Source organism: Macaca mulatta, chromosome 4, assembly GCF_049350105.2.
Source record: "Macaca mulatta isolate MMU2019108-1 chromosome 4, T2T-MMU8v2.0, whole genome shotgun sequence".
In the NCBI taxonomy this organism is placed as follows: Eukaryota; Metazoa; Chordata; class Mammalia; order Primates; family Cercopithecidae; genus Macaca; species Macaca mulatta.
This window is the reverse complement of record NC_133409.1, coordinates 100,283,384-100,297,702: the sequence shown is the minus strand read 5'-3', so window position 1 is coordinate 100,297,702 and position 14,319 is coordinate 100,283,384. Positions and strand designations below refer to the sequence as shown.

Below are 14,319 nucleotides of genomic sequence, written 5' to 3'. Positions count from 1 at the left end.
ACCTTGACTTAAATTTTAACTACGAAGCAAGCTTTTTATTTTATTTTATTTTATTTTTAATTGAGATGGAGTCTTAGTTGCCCAGGCTGGAGTGCAGTGGTGCAATCTCAGCTCACTGTAACCTCTGCCTCCTGGGTTCAAGTGATTCTCCTGTCTCAGCCTCCCAAGTAGCTGGGATCACAAGTGTGTTCCACCACACTTGACTAATTTTTGTATTTTTAGCAGAGACAGGGTTTCACCATGTTGGCCAGGCTGGTGTTGAACTCCTGACCTCAGGTGATCCGCCTGCCTCAGCCTCCCAAATTGCTGAGATTACAGGCGTGAGCCACCACGCCCAGCCATCTACCAAGCAGGCTTTTAAGGTCACAGAACCACTTCCCCTTAAATGGTCCTAGAAAAGGGCATTTCATTAGCTCCGTGCCCTGGTATGAAACTCCAAACATCTTATGTCTATAAACAAGGATAAATTCTACCTGCTTCTCAAGTATGCCAGTAAATTCGAGGAAACTCCTTAGAAAAGAATTCAAATGCAAGAAAAGGCATGTGGCCTGGGCAAAGAATGTTATATTAAATAGTATGAGTATGATTTTTGTTAAATAAAATCTAAGCTTCATGGCTATAACATATAAATTTTTAGGAAAAAGTTAAAAAGTAGCATTTTTCCAAATAATCCTAAACGTATTTTCTACCTTTCAGAAAAGTTATTACATGTATGCTACTTCTACTGAGGCATTAAATCAGAATTAATATTCAATGTTCAAAGAAACACCTATTCCCATAACACTTGGTTATGTCAAGAAATACAATATATTCCCCTCATGGCTAAGGTTTTCACATTTTTCCTTCTACTAACTATCTAAAACACTGCCCCATTTCTTGACTTATCTACTTCTCTCTTTGTAGTACATATCCAATTTATTTATATGTTTATTAGAGGCTTGCTCAAATTGGAAGGTGTTGAGATGTTTGTGTCAATTTTGTACATATATAAGGTAAATGAAATGATTAGAAATGAAAATGAAAAGTAAATGAAATGATTCATTTACTTTATATATAAGAAGTCAAAAGAGTTTCTTAACTTTCTTTTTTTTTTGAGACAGTCTCGCTCTGTCACCCAGGCTGGAGTGCAGTGGCGTGATCTCGGCTCACCGCAACCTCCACCTCCTGGGCTCAAACAATTCTCCTGCTTCGCCTCCCAAGTAGCTGGAATTACAGGCATGTGCCACCATGCCCGGCTAATTTTCATATTTTTAGTAAAGACGGGGTTTCACCACGTTGGCCAGGCTGGTCTCAAACTCCTGACCTCAAGTGATTCACCCGTCTCGGCCTCACAAAGTGCTGGAATTACAGGTGTAAGCCACCGTGCCCAGCCATTAATATTCTTTCATTGGAAATTCAGAATAGGTTTGTTGATTTGCTATTATGTGACTTAAAATATATATTTATTCATATATTTTATTTATAAATCTATTCTGTAGATTTATACATTTAGTATCTGTGTCAATTTTGTACATGTAACCTTGCAAAGACAAATCAGAATATTAATTATCCAGTTTACAAATAGATAAAGCTTTTCTCTTCTATTACCTTTCTTTAGATATCTTAACTGTACACTTAGGTTTCCAGAGAGCCAAAAAAAGAAATAAACATTCCTCCACTTTTGTACCCAGTAAGCACTCTTAAAAAAAAGTTTTCTCTAAAACATTTAATTCTGAGTTATCTGTGGACGCCACTTATGCATTCAGTCCCTAGTCTCCAATAAAGCCGGTAATCAAAACTAATATATATTAATTATGAGATTAACAAGGCCACATTATGTATCTTGTTAAATTTTTCTAAAAGAATTTCAGGCATTTTCAGATCACTATATAGAAGACAGTTCTACAATTCACTAGTAAAATGCCTTGTCTACTCATATAACAATGGAACCACATATTCATTCAGAAAAATAGCTAATAAAGACAACGATGCTATCATAGAATGATTGGCATCAGCAAGTTCAAAAACAAAACATACAACCTACCTGTTGAATTTTGAATTGCGTGTTGGTGATTCTGCACCTCTTAAAAGTTGTCTGAAATACTTTAAAATAACAAACAGTAATTATCATTTATTACACTTACAATTAATATTAAAACATGTTACCTTAGTTTACTACTTTCCAGTTTTGGGGGAAAAAAAAAGCTATCTCAATTTGACATTGTCAAATAGGGCAAGGATGAAAATATTGCAAACGCAGATGATTTCCACAGGTTTGTAAATAACGTGTATACAATGAGATTTCTGCATCACTGCAATACTACAAAGCTGCTCAGGCATATGGCAAACCAGGCAGACCTATTTGGTCCCAATCTATCTACTTACATAAATATAAACAGGTTTTGGTATTGATAATTGTTTTGCAATTATTTTTTAATCTTCACTTAATTACATACAGGAAAAGACTTGGTCTTTTTGTTCTGTTTTCCACTGAGACAGAGTCTTGCTCTATCGCCCAGGCTTGAGTGCAGTGGTGTGATCTCAGCTCACTGCAACCTTGGCCTTCTGGGTTCAAGCTATTCTCCTGCCACAGCCTCCCGAGTAACTGAGATTACAGGCATGTGCCACCACACTCAGCTAACTTTTTGTGTTTAGTAGAGATGGAGTTTCACCATGTTGGCCAGGTTGGTCTTGAATGCCTGAACTCAAGTGATTCACCCATCTCAGCCTTCCAAAGTGCTGGGATTATAGGCATGAGCAACCGTGCCCAGCAATCTTGTTTTATTTTTCTATTTATTTTGTTATTTGAATCACTCATCTAATGAAATCAGAGCTACTACTAAATTATGTATAAAAATCCTCAAACAAGCTTAATATTTTGACTTACCTCATCACTATGGCAGAACATAGGAGTAAATACATTCTCCAAAAGAGAAAGGACATGTTCATATGCTTCAAAAAGACATCTCATAGTTTGAAGTTTCACAACATCTATGTATGGGCCTTCAGCAACTATTAAAAAAATTCTATTGTAGAAATTATTTATAAATAGCATAAACATATACAGTTCTAAAACTACGTTTTACTGAAACTCCACTGTAAGAAACACACTAGATTGAGAAATTAGACCAACCAAGCTCTAGTTCTGACAAATACGTAAAGTATAAACAAGTCTCTTCTTTAAAGCTTTCATCTCATTAGTAAAATAGAATAGCTGCCCATGTACTGCAGATAGCCACTGCAATAGTAAGCAGAGAATAAATGGGAAAACTGTAAGAATGCTAAATAAGTCATTCTCATCGTCTTTGACTTACTTCTTTGAATCTCTTCTACAATGAAGGGATCAAATCTAATTTTGTCAATACTTTCATCCAAACAGTATGTTTTATAAATCTTCTGCAACTCTTCATGAAGAGATAGCATTTCATCATTTGATAATTCTGGTCGTAAAATTCTATCATTAAATTCCTCTAACAAATGAGGGAAAGAATAAGAAAAAATAATTTTAATATAAAACTATTCATAAACACTTAATAGTCCCATTCTAATTGTAGCCAACACTAACAGCAGCAATTAGAAGCAATCTAATTCATCTAAGTTTTTAAAAAATATTTGAGAATAAGATTACTCAATAAAAGAGAAATGCAATCAACCAGTTTTTATACATTAACAGAAAATATGTAAATACATAAATAGCAATACAAATTTGCTGAAATTCAGGACACTAAACACACTTCTAATAGTTTCCTTAAAGAACAATATTGGATTAATTTATTATACCACAAGTCTTTCATTATTCTGAAATCTGATTTACTAAACAAAAATAAATATGAATACTGTTTTTAGTTCCAATCAATGTTTTTAAACAATATTTCTCTCCATCATGAACGCTGCAAATTAGTGGCAGAACTGACAGTTTGAACAAATGAATGTTTATTCCAAAATAAAAGATGGTTGTATTAGGACAGCCAAAATACCAATTGTTTTTTCATTTTATTTCAAGATGTGTTAATAAGGAGTTTACCATTTACTTTTTAATCATTCAAACCAAAATATAAAGGGGGAAAAAGGGAGTTAAAAAAAAAAAAAAAAAGCTGATGACTTGTGAGGCCACAGAATATAATTGCCATTCCTGTATGAGTTAACATGCATATAAGGGAGCAGGATATTTGAAAAGACAGCCAGGAATTGTCAAAATTGATTAAAGGTCAGGTGTGATGGCTCATGCCTGTAATCCCAGCACTTTGGGAGGCTGAGGCAGGAGGATCACCTGAGCCCAGGAGTTCAAGACCAGCCTAGGCAACATAGTGAGACTCAGTCTCTATAAAGAATTAGCCAGGCATGGTGGTGTTCACCTGTAGTCCCAGCTACTTCGGAGGCTGAGGCAAGAGGATGACTTGAGCTCAGGAAGTTGAGGTTGTATTTCATGAGCCATGATCATGCCATCTTTTCAGACAGACAAAAGCTAAGAAAATTTATCTCCAGCATATTTGTATTATAAGAACTGTGAAAATCATTTCTTTCAGCAGAAAGAAATGATATTAGAAGCCTGGTTCTGCAGAAAGAAATGAAGAGCACTGGGACAGTAAATATGCCAATAATTATAAGAACCTTTAAAAATAAATGTGTATGTGCATTCCACACATGTAGAAGCCTGATGACTATTTAGTGAAGAAATAATGTACTGTGGGTTTATAGCCTATGAAGAATTAAAATACATAACAACAGGAGCACAATAGACAGGAGGGGAAGCTCTGAGGTACACTGAGGTTCTTACATTGCTCCTGAAGTAGTAAAATATTTTTAAATTAAGACTATGATAAATGAAAAAAAAAATAATATCTGATCAATCAAAAAAATAACAGAACAGACTCAAAAAGTCAATAGGAAAGATAAAACAAAATACTAAAAAATACTCAACCTCAAGAAAGGCAGCAAAGGAGTAAAAGAAAGGCAAGGAATATACAGGACAAATATAAAACAAACACCAAGATGGAAGGCCTAACAATAAACATGTAATAAATATATCAAGTGTAAAGGTACTACAGATACCAATTAAAAAACAAAGATTACTAAATTAGTTTTTTAAAGCAAGAGCAACTATGTGCTGCTTACTAGAAATACATTAAACATTTCAATCAGATAGAAAAAGATATACAAATGCACACTCAAACATAAGGAAAGATGATGTGGCTACATTAACATCAGACACAGTAGACTTCAAGACTGAACATTACCAAAGACAAAAGAGGAGCATTTTATAATGATAAAAGGATAAATTCATTAAGAAGATATAACAATCTCAAATGTGTCTACACCTAGTAATAGTTATAAAGTAATAAAAGATATATGTATTTACACAATGGAATACCACTCAGCAAAGAACAAACTATGTTATTTATTTATTTTTGAGACAGAGTCTCACTCTGTCACCCAGACTGGAGTGCAGTGGCACGATCTCAGCTCACTGCAACCTCCACCACTCGAGTTCAAACAATTCTCCTGCCTCAGCCTCCTGAGTAGCTGCTATTACAGGCATGAGTCAACATGCCTGGCTAATTTTTGTATTTTTGTCAAGACAGGGTTTCACTATGTTGCCCAGGTTGGTCTGGAACTCCTGACCTCAACTGATCCACCTGTCTCGGCCTCCCGAAGTGCCAGGATTATAGGCATGAGCCACCGCGCCTTGCCCAAACTACTTATTTAGACAAAAACATAGACGAACTTTAAAAAGCATTACCCTGAGTGAAGGAAGCCAGGCACAAAGGAATACATATTATGTGATTCAATCTATATAAAAAAAATTATGCAGGCAAAACTAATCTGTGGTGAGAGAAATGAGACTAGCGATTGCTTTGGCAGGAGTAGGGGAAAGAGTGGATCTCTTGGGAAGGATCCTAAGGGAATTTTCTGGGCTGACAGAAATAAATGTTCTAGATTTTGATAAAGATGCCGGTTACATGGATGCACACATGTGCAAAACTGATCAAACTATACATTTAAATTCTGAGTTTCACTGTATAAATTATACCTCAATTTTTTAAGTTATATTTTAAAAAGAAATGCATTAAAAATAATTTTTTCATAGTCTATAAAGTTTCTTATAAATCTAATAATCTATAAAGCTAGAGAGCTTATAATCAAAATGAGGTATTTTTATATTTGATAATTTAAACAAAATAACCCTTTACAAAAACTGTGAAGTGATATTGACATGGGTTACAGTTTGGGTCTTTAAAATATTTTCATTATACTGTACTTTTAGTAGCTTTTATTTTTCTGCTACTAGGATTTGAATGAAGTTAGTGACAGATTATTTCCCAATCTGGAAAGGAGTTGGCACTTGGGAGAAACTCACAGATGCTGTTAGAAAATCGAGTAGATGGCCGGGCGTGGTGGCGCATGCCTGTAACCCCAGCACTTTGGGAGGCCGAGGTGGGCGGGTCACCTGAGGTTGGGAATTCAAGACCAGCCTGACCAACATGGAGAAACCCCGTCTCTACTAAAAATACAAAATTAGCTGGGGTGGTGGCACATGCCTGTAATCCCAGCTACTCGGGAGACTGAGGCAGGAGAATCGCTTGAACCCGGGAGGTGGAGGTTACGGTAAGCTGAGATCGCACCATTGCACTCCAGCCTGGGTGGGCAACAAGAGCAAAACTCCATCTCAAACAAAAAAAAAAAAGAAAATGGAGCATATGAAATTTAGTACAATGATAGATGGGTACCACAACATCAGATCTGATTTAAAATATTCAAATACATTAAAAAGTTTAAAAATTACTTTCTTAAAATACACAGGTAAGCCTCACCCACAGTCAAACAAAACTGCAACACGTGCACCGCTCCTTCTTGTTTCAGAAAGTTCATAAAACGAAATAAAAGATCTTGTTGCTCTCTGATTTGCTTCAACTCTAACTTCAGCACCTTGACATAAGAGAAAGATTAAGTTTAAGCTACATAAATGAGTTCTAAAATTGTTTATATCAAAAAGGTGTTATTGCTGAAAATTCTTACAGATGGCTTTTTATTTCTAGGTTCTGCAAATTTCTGCAAGAATGGAACCAAAGGAGAAGCTGGTTCAGTTGCTTTTTCGGGCTTTGAAAGAAAGAGAATTATTAACTCAGTAAAATTCTCACTTGATTTGACATACAAAATCAAAATTCAATGCAATCTGAACTGTTTTCTAATACATTCAATACTCACTGGACTGTCATCTATGAAGATGATAAGCAAATGATTCACAGTATCCTAGTGGAAAATAATAAACATAAGTCAAAATAATTCCACTACTGTATTCTCCCAAGAATTTTCACAACTTGTATCATATTATGTAAGTTTCTAGAAAAATGAAAAAATAAATGGACCAGTGGTAAAAAAATCTGTACATATGTATTACAGCAGTTTTTTTACATCTACAAAAGAGGTTCTTAACCTTTGTGAAAATGGACAAATAAAAGCTATTCTGATTTTGGCATTTAAAGTATTTCTAAATCATTCTTAATTCTTCAAAATCTTACTGGATCAAAGGTAGAAGCATCCAACGTGTCCATCAATGGATGAACAGATAAGCAAAACATGTTATACACATACAATAAAATATTACTCAGCCTTGTAAAGGAAGGAAATTCTGACACATGCTACAACATGGATGAACCTTGAAGACACTATGCTAAGTGAAATAAGCCAGTCACAAAAAGACTCATACTTATGATTCCACTTATATGTGGTACCCAGAGTAGTCAAATTCATGGAGACAGAAAGCAGAATGATGGTTGCCAGGAGGGCTGGAGGGAGGAAGGAATGAGGAGTTATTGTTAACAGATGTAGAGTTTCAGTTTCATAAGATGAAGAGTTCTGGAGATGGGGAATGGGGATGTTTGCACAACATGAATGTTTTCAATATCACTGACTATATACATAAAAATGTTTAAGATACTAAATTTTATATTAAGTGTAATTTGTAACAATTTAAAAAAAAAATTTAAGTCTTACTGGATCAGCTAAGAAATCCAAAGAAGGAAGGAACACAGAGCCAGACAGAATCTCTCTTATAAGTAAAGTCAAAGATCTGGAAAAAGAAACAATAATAACTGTTTATATTTAGTGATTTATATTAGTTCTTAACTTTCAAGTGCATATGAATTACCTAAGGATCTTGTTAAAATGGAGACTATAATTCAGTAGGTCTTGGTTAGGCCCTAAAATTCTGCATTTCTAACGAACTCTCAACCAGTGTTCATGCTACTGGTTTGCTGACCACACGTTGAATAGCAAAGAGTTAGAGTTCTTACGTGGCTAAAATAGAATATTACTTAAGAGAAAAAAAAGTATTCCTTAACAGGAGGAATGTGGAGGACATTAGGAAATACTCTCTATTGGCTGGGCAGGGTGGCTTATGCCTATAATCCCAGAACTTTGGGAGGCTGAGGTGGGGGGACCACGTGGTCAGGAGTTCGAGACCAGTCTGGCCAACATGATGAAACCCCGTCTCTACTAAAAATACAAAAATTAGTTGGGTGTGGTAGTGCACGCTTGTAATCCCAGCTAATGGGGAGGCTGAGGCAGGAGAATCACTTGAATCTGGGAGGTGGAGGTTGCAGTGAGCTGAGATCACACCACTGAACTCCAGTCTGGGTGACAGAGCAAGACTGCATCTCAAAAAATAAAAATAAAAAGAAAATACTTCCTACCTTAGAGTACTTAAATGTTTAATACATATTTAAATATTTAATATTATTAATATATTTATAATCATATTTACTATTATAAACTAGTCTAGTATAAAAATCATGCAGTTCAAAATACTAAAATAATTTTAATCACATAAAAATTTTAAACAAAAAGTAGTATTTAAAGTATATCACTTTAAATATCACTAAAAATAAGACATGATTACTCCTCTAATGGTTATTAGGGTAAGAGTAACAAGGTAACTTACGGAATAATCTAAACATGCTCCAGCCAGAAAAATGAAGAACAGACTAAATAACCTCCAATTCTTTTTCCCAGTTGGATACCTTGAAACATAAACTCATCTATACAGTTTGTTTAAGTGTTTTTGCCTATTATAGTTATAATGTGCATGTCTTTAAAGGGGAACACCAATGAAATAAAATATAATGATATAAAAAATTTTTATTCATATTTATATTTTATGTCCAAGATCAGTTTTAAAGAAAAATTCTAAGCTACACAACACACCACAAATAGCACTTAAATTGGCATTTTAAGACCATAATTAATAAATTATATATTAATACTTTAATACATTTTTTCAAATGAAAAGCTATTCATAGGCTAACCTCAAATTTTAGTGTACTCCTATCATAATCAAAAATAGCAATATACATATGGCATGTTATGCAAATACTATTATATTGTCTAGTCTTTTTATACCTGCAGTCTGTTGCTTTAGGAGGCAAAATATAAGGAAAAAGCAGTTCAGTAAGTTTCCTTAAATAGTGTAATTCATCTCTTCGACTTCTCAAAGCAACATGAAGCTCTGGACCATATTCTTCTAAAGCAGCTTGCTGTAAAAACTCTGTATTTTTCACTATAGAGATCAAAGATAAATATTGAAACAAGTTAAGTGATATTAAATAATTTCGGTCATTTCCACTAACAAATAGAAAAGCATGGGCTGGGCGTGGTGACTCATGCCTGTAATCCCAGCACTTTGGGAGGCCGAGGCAGGCAAACCGCTTGAGACCAGGAGTTCGAGACCAGCCTTGCCAACATGGCGCAATCCCGTCTCTACAAAAAATACAAAAATTAGCCAGGCATGGGGGCACAAAACTGTAGTCCCAGCTACTCAAGAGGCTGAGGCAGGAGAATTGCTTAAACCCAGGAGGCAGAGATTACAAGGCTGCAGTAAATGGAAATGTTTCCAAAAAAAATATGTAACCAAGTCATTCCTTTCCTAACCTCTTTTCAATGTGCACTTTATTAGAAGTCTGTTTATTTTGCAATAAATTGATAAATGGACCCTCTTGCAAACAAAAATTTAAACTTATGTCTCTACAAGTTATATAAAATAATAGCAAATGATTAAGTGGAAAAAAATTAGAGAAAACAACTTTTACAATTTCTAGCACACATAAGGCTTTTATTGCCAAATGCTCTATCTTCTTTATCCTCTCCAAAAGCAAAAACTATCCTACTCAAAATTATTATCTTTATTATTTTGAGACAAGGTCTCGCTCCATCACCCAGGCTGGAGGTATGCAGTGGTGTGATCTTGGCTCACTGTAGTCTCGACTCCTCGGCTCAAGTGATCCTCCCACTTGAGCCTCCAGAGTAGCTGGGCCCACAGGCGGGCATTCCTGTGCCCGGCTAATTTTTGTATTTTTTGTAGAGATGGTGTTTTGTCATGTTGCCCAGACTGGTCTCAAACTTCTGAACTGAAGCAATCTGCTCACTCCAGCCTCCCAAACTGCTGGGATTATAGGCCTCAATTTTTCTTTTTTTTTTTTTTTTGAGGCAGAGTTTCGCTCTTACCCCCAGGCTGGAGTGCAATGGCATGATCTCGATTCACTGCAACCTCCACCTCCCAGGTTCAAGCAATTCTGCCTCAGCCTCCCTAGTAACTGAGATTACAAGCACCCACCGCCACGTCCAGCTAATTTTTATATATTTTGTAGAGACGGGGTTTCACCATGTTGACCATGCTGGTCTGGAACTCCTGACTCCAGGTGATTCACCCACCTCGGCCTCCCAAAGTGCTGGGATTACAGGCATGAGCCACTGCACCTGGCCTCAAAAGTCTTCAATTGCATCTGCTTTCACATCCAAGTAACCTTTTAAAGCATTTAGAGTATCAAAACATGCCCTCAGCCCTCAGACAAAATGGAATCCCCCTAGCTGAGAAACTCAAATTTAAAATAGATCCAGGCCACTATAGCTGGTGAGGAAGCAGTTATATACTCTGTGTTCTCAGAAAGATGCTATGAAACTTTTTCATACGACCTCCCTTTCTACAATCAAGCAAAACCAGTTCCTGTGGTTGGGAGCCAAGATGAACTGTGGCTGGAAATCCCCTCCCTCTAGAAGCGATTTCAAAGAAACATCTGTCAAATTTCTGGTTTGGGGCCTGGAAACCAACCAATCAGGGCTCCCCTGAACCAACCAATGTAAGCTCACCTGTCCCAGCCAATCAGGATTCAGCAGTATCAACCAATCAGAACTCAGCCACTCTGACCAATCAGATTGTAATCCTTCATCTGCATAAAGAGGCCTGATTGGGAACCTGGGAAGGCACTCTTGCTATAAAACCAGAACTCTTTGTCCTCTGGAATGCAGCTTTGTTTCAGAAGAAGGCTATGTTTCCCTGGTTTGCACACTGTTTCCTGAAACGAAGTCTCTTTACTCTCAAATCCCTTTTCAGAGAACTTGTGTTCACAATAGAATCTGGCTTCATGGTTAAGTTCTGGATCTTCTGCCCAGAGCAGAGGACATAGGAAATATAATACTATTTAAAGTAGAAACCCATGAAAGGATAGATTTCTTAATAAATACTAACTGATAATAAAAGTTATGTTAGCAAAGTTTTTTTTTTAGACCTGGCAATAACTAGTATTTTCAAATGTAAAATTAATAGTATTGTTCCTTCTATAGACCTCAAAAGACTAAGTGGAAAGGCAAGTGATGCTTTTCCCTTTCTGCACTCGGTGCAGTTTTTTCAAATCATGGAGTCTGTGTTGGGAATCTTAACCCTAATTCAATGGCATTTATTTTAGAACTATTTCCTTCTGTGTTTATTGAAATAGAATGCAAGCATATTCATACACACAAAAAAAGGCATTATATGCATTCCAACAGTGTGAGTACTGAGATGGAGCAGCAATCCTTCTTAGGGGCCTGCCAGGACCCTCAGCATAAAAATAAAGAAAAAACTTTTGAGTCCCAAGGGAAATTGCAGGCACCTAAGCTAGCCCTACAACCAGCAATTAGGAAAGTGAGTGAATAACTTGCTAAACAATAAAATAATAACATAAACAACAGCCACCCAAGTAAGCCAGAGTCCCAAGATGTTTGGTTCCCTACAGAAACTAAAGATAAAATTGTAACATAGGTCCTTGAATTATTTTTCAGAAACCTGGACACCCACTAGATAGAACATGTCAACCACTGTCATGGAGACCTCAGACAAGGGGGAACTGAGGACTGAACTCTAACCACTGTTCTTTGTTCTAAATTTCTTCCTGAGGGGCCTGGAGAGAGTTACACCCACAGATCAAGCCCTAACATTCCTTTCTGCTAACCCCAGGTTTTTAGACAAAGCCTTGCTTTCTTAACCAACTGCAAACCAAAGACTCTGAATCCACCTATCACTTGTAAGCCCCCACTTCAAGATATCCCAGCTTTCTGAGTCAACCCATGTATAACCTTCATGTACTGACTTACAATTTTACATGTAACTTTTGCTTCTTGAGATTTACCCCAAGTCTAAAAACCCTTGCTTGTATGCCACTGGGGAATTCAGGTCGTAAGCAGTAGCTCCTTGTTCTCCCTGTTAGCAATAAATGCCTCACGTTCCCTTGCTGAAAATCCCAGTGTCAGTGCTTGCTTTTTTTCTGCACACTGGGAAAGCAGACCCGAGTTCAGCTTGGCAACAGTACTAAAAAGGTAAATCAAGGCTATCTGGACTTGTGGGTCTAAAGCGGGATTAGCAAAGGACATAGTTTTTATAAGAAATGCATTTTAAATTATTTGCCAAGCTGTTTTTCATTAGAATTTGGGGCATGGGTCTTTTAGAAATTTATATCATGAACATAAAAGTCAGAACTCTGCACAGTATCTTAGCACAGTAAGCTGTGCTAAGTCCCAGTTCTACTTCTTTATTGATAAGATTTTAAACAAATGAAACAATCCCTTTGAGCCTTAGAATCTGTATCAGGCCAGGCATGGTGGCCACGTCTGTAATCCCAGCACTTTGGGAAGCCGAGGTGGGCAGATCACAAGGTCAGGAGATCGAGACCATCCTGGCTAACATGGTGAAACCCCATCTCTGCTAAAAAAAATACAGAAAAAATTAGCCGAGTTTGATGGCAGGCACCTGTAGTCCCAGCTACTCAGGAGGGTGAGGCAGGAGAATGGCGTGAACCCTGGAGGCAGAGCTTGCAGTGAGCCGAGATTGTGCCACTGCACCCCAGCCTGGGCAACAGAGCAAGACTCCTTCTCAAAAAACAAAAAAGAATCTGTATCAGTAAACAGTTATTAACACTGAAAAGTCATAATATAATATAGGTAAGTAATTATAATATTTAGTGTGATTAAGCATTCATACATAATATATAAATTAAATCACCAGATTGGAATCTACTATGGTCAGACATAAGGGACTTTTATAATCCTAGGTGATAAGAAATTAAAGGAATCAGGCAAAATATTTTAAAGTGGGGGAAAACACCGTAACTGGGAATATAAGCAAAACAGAGATGCTAGAATACAAAGCACGGATTAATTTCCACTGATCACCAGTATATTTAATGCCTAATCAGTTGGCAGTTTTCAGACCACAAAAGGAAAGGTCCACAAAATCCATGATAAAGAGGTAACTTCAGGTTGAAAGTCTGGAGTAAAGTCCCACACAATCATTATCCAATTTACATTATATATATATATATATGTATATAAATGTTGAATATACACATATATTCATATATTGCATACATACATATATGTGTATATACACACATATATATATATTCAACATTTCTAAGAGCCATGGAAGTACTTACATAGACAAATTCTATATAATGCCTATTCTCAAGAAGAAGATTGAGCAGAGAATGCCAAGACAGAGAAGACAACTATGGATGAAGAAATGAAACTTTACTTCCTGATTTATGCTCACATGTAGAGCCAAAGAACTCAGAAAACAAATTTATACATTAAAAGAAATGAAAAATCAAAAATTTGAAAACCTTTTTTTACAAGTCTATCTAATTTACTATCATAATATTTAGAACACTGGGATCTTGGAATAAAACAAGGGCCCTCCTAATTCTCTGAGCCTTTACTTCTATGGACTTCATTAATTATGATGATTACAATGTTATTAATGAATCCAATCTAACATTTTAGGGTGACTTTATAATTGAGGATGATTTTTTGCATAGTAGTAAATTAGCAACTCCTCTCACAAAAATTCAATGATAAATTTTAGTCAAATTAGTTTATATTATGTATCACTCTCCTTTTTTTTTCTTCTTTTTTTCAGACAGGGTCTTGCTCTGTTGCCCAGGCTGGAGTGTAATTGGGTGATCACAGCTCACTGCAGTCTCAAACTCCTGGGCTCTAGAAATCCTCCTGCTTCGGTTTCCCAAGTAGCTAGGA

General features: G+C 36.2%; 1 protein-coding gene across 26 annotated transcripts in view; it reads right to left on the bottom strand.

The window, feature by feature from the left end:
- Window positions 1-14,319, bottom strand: part of SNX14 (sorting nexin 14) — a 94,318-nt gene that overhangs the window by 40,002 nt on the left and 39,997 nt on the right. For 19 of the 26 annotated variants that reach the window (XM_015136867.3, XM_077998385.1, XM_015136868.3 and 16 more), the window contains 8 exon segments: window positions 9,379-9,535; window positions 7,975-8,050; window positions 7,186-7,230; window positions 6,997-7,077; window positions 6,792-6,906; window positions 3,294-3,449; window positions 2,867-2,991; window positions 2,024-2,082 (listed from right to left, as the gene is read on the bottom strand). In XM_015136867.3, the coding sequence (XP_014992353.2) occupies window positions 2,024-2,082; window positions 2,867-2,991; window positions 3,294-3,449; window positions 6,792-6,906; window positions 6,997-7,077; window positions 7,186-7,230; window positions 7,975-8,050; window positions 9,379-9,535 (814 nt within the window). 26 annotated transcript variants of the gene reach the window in all.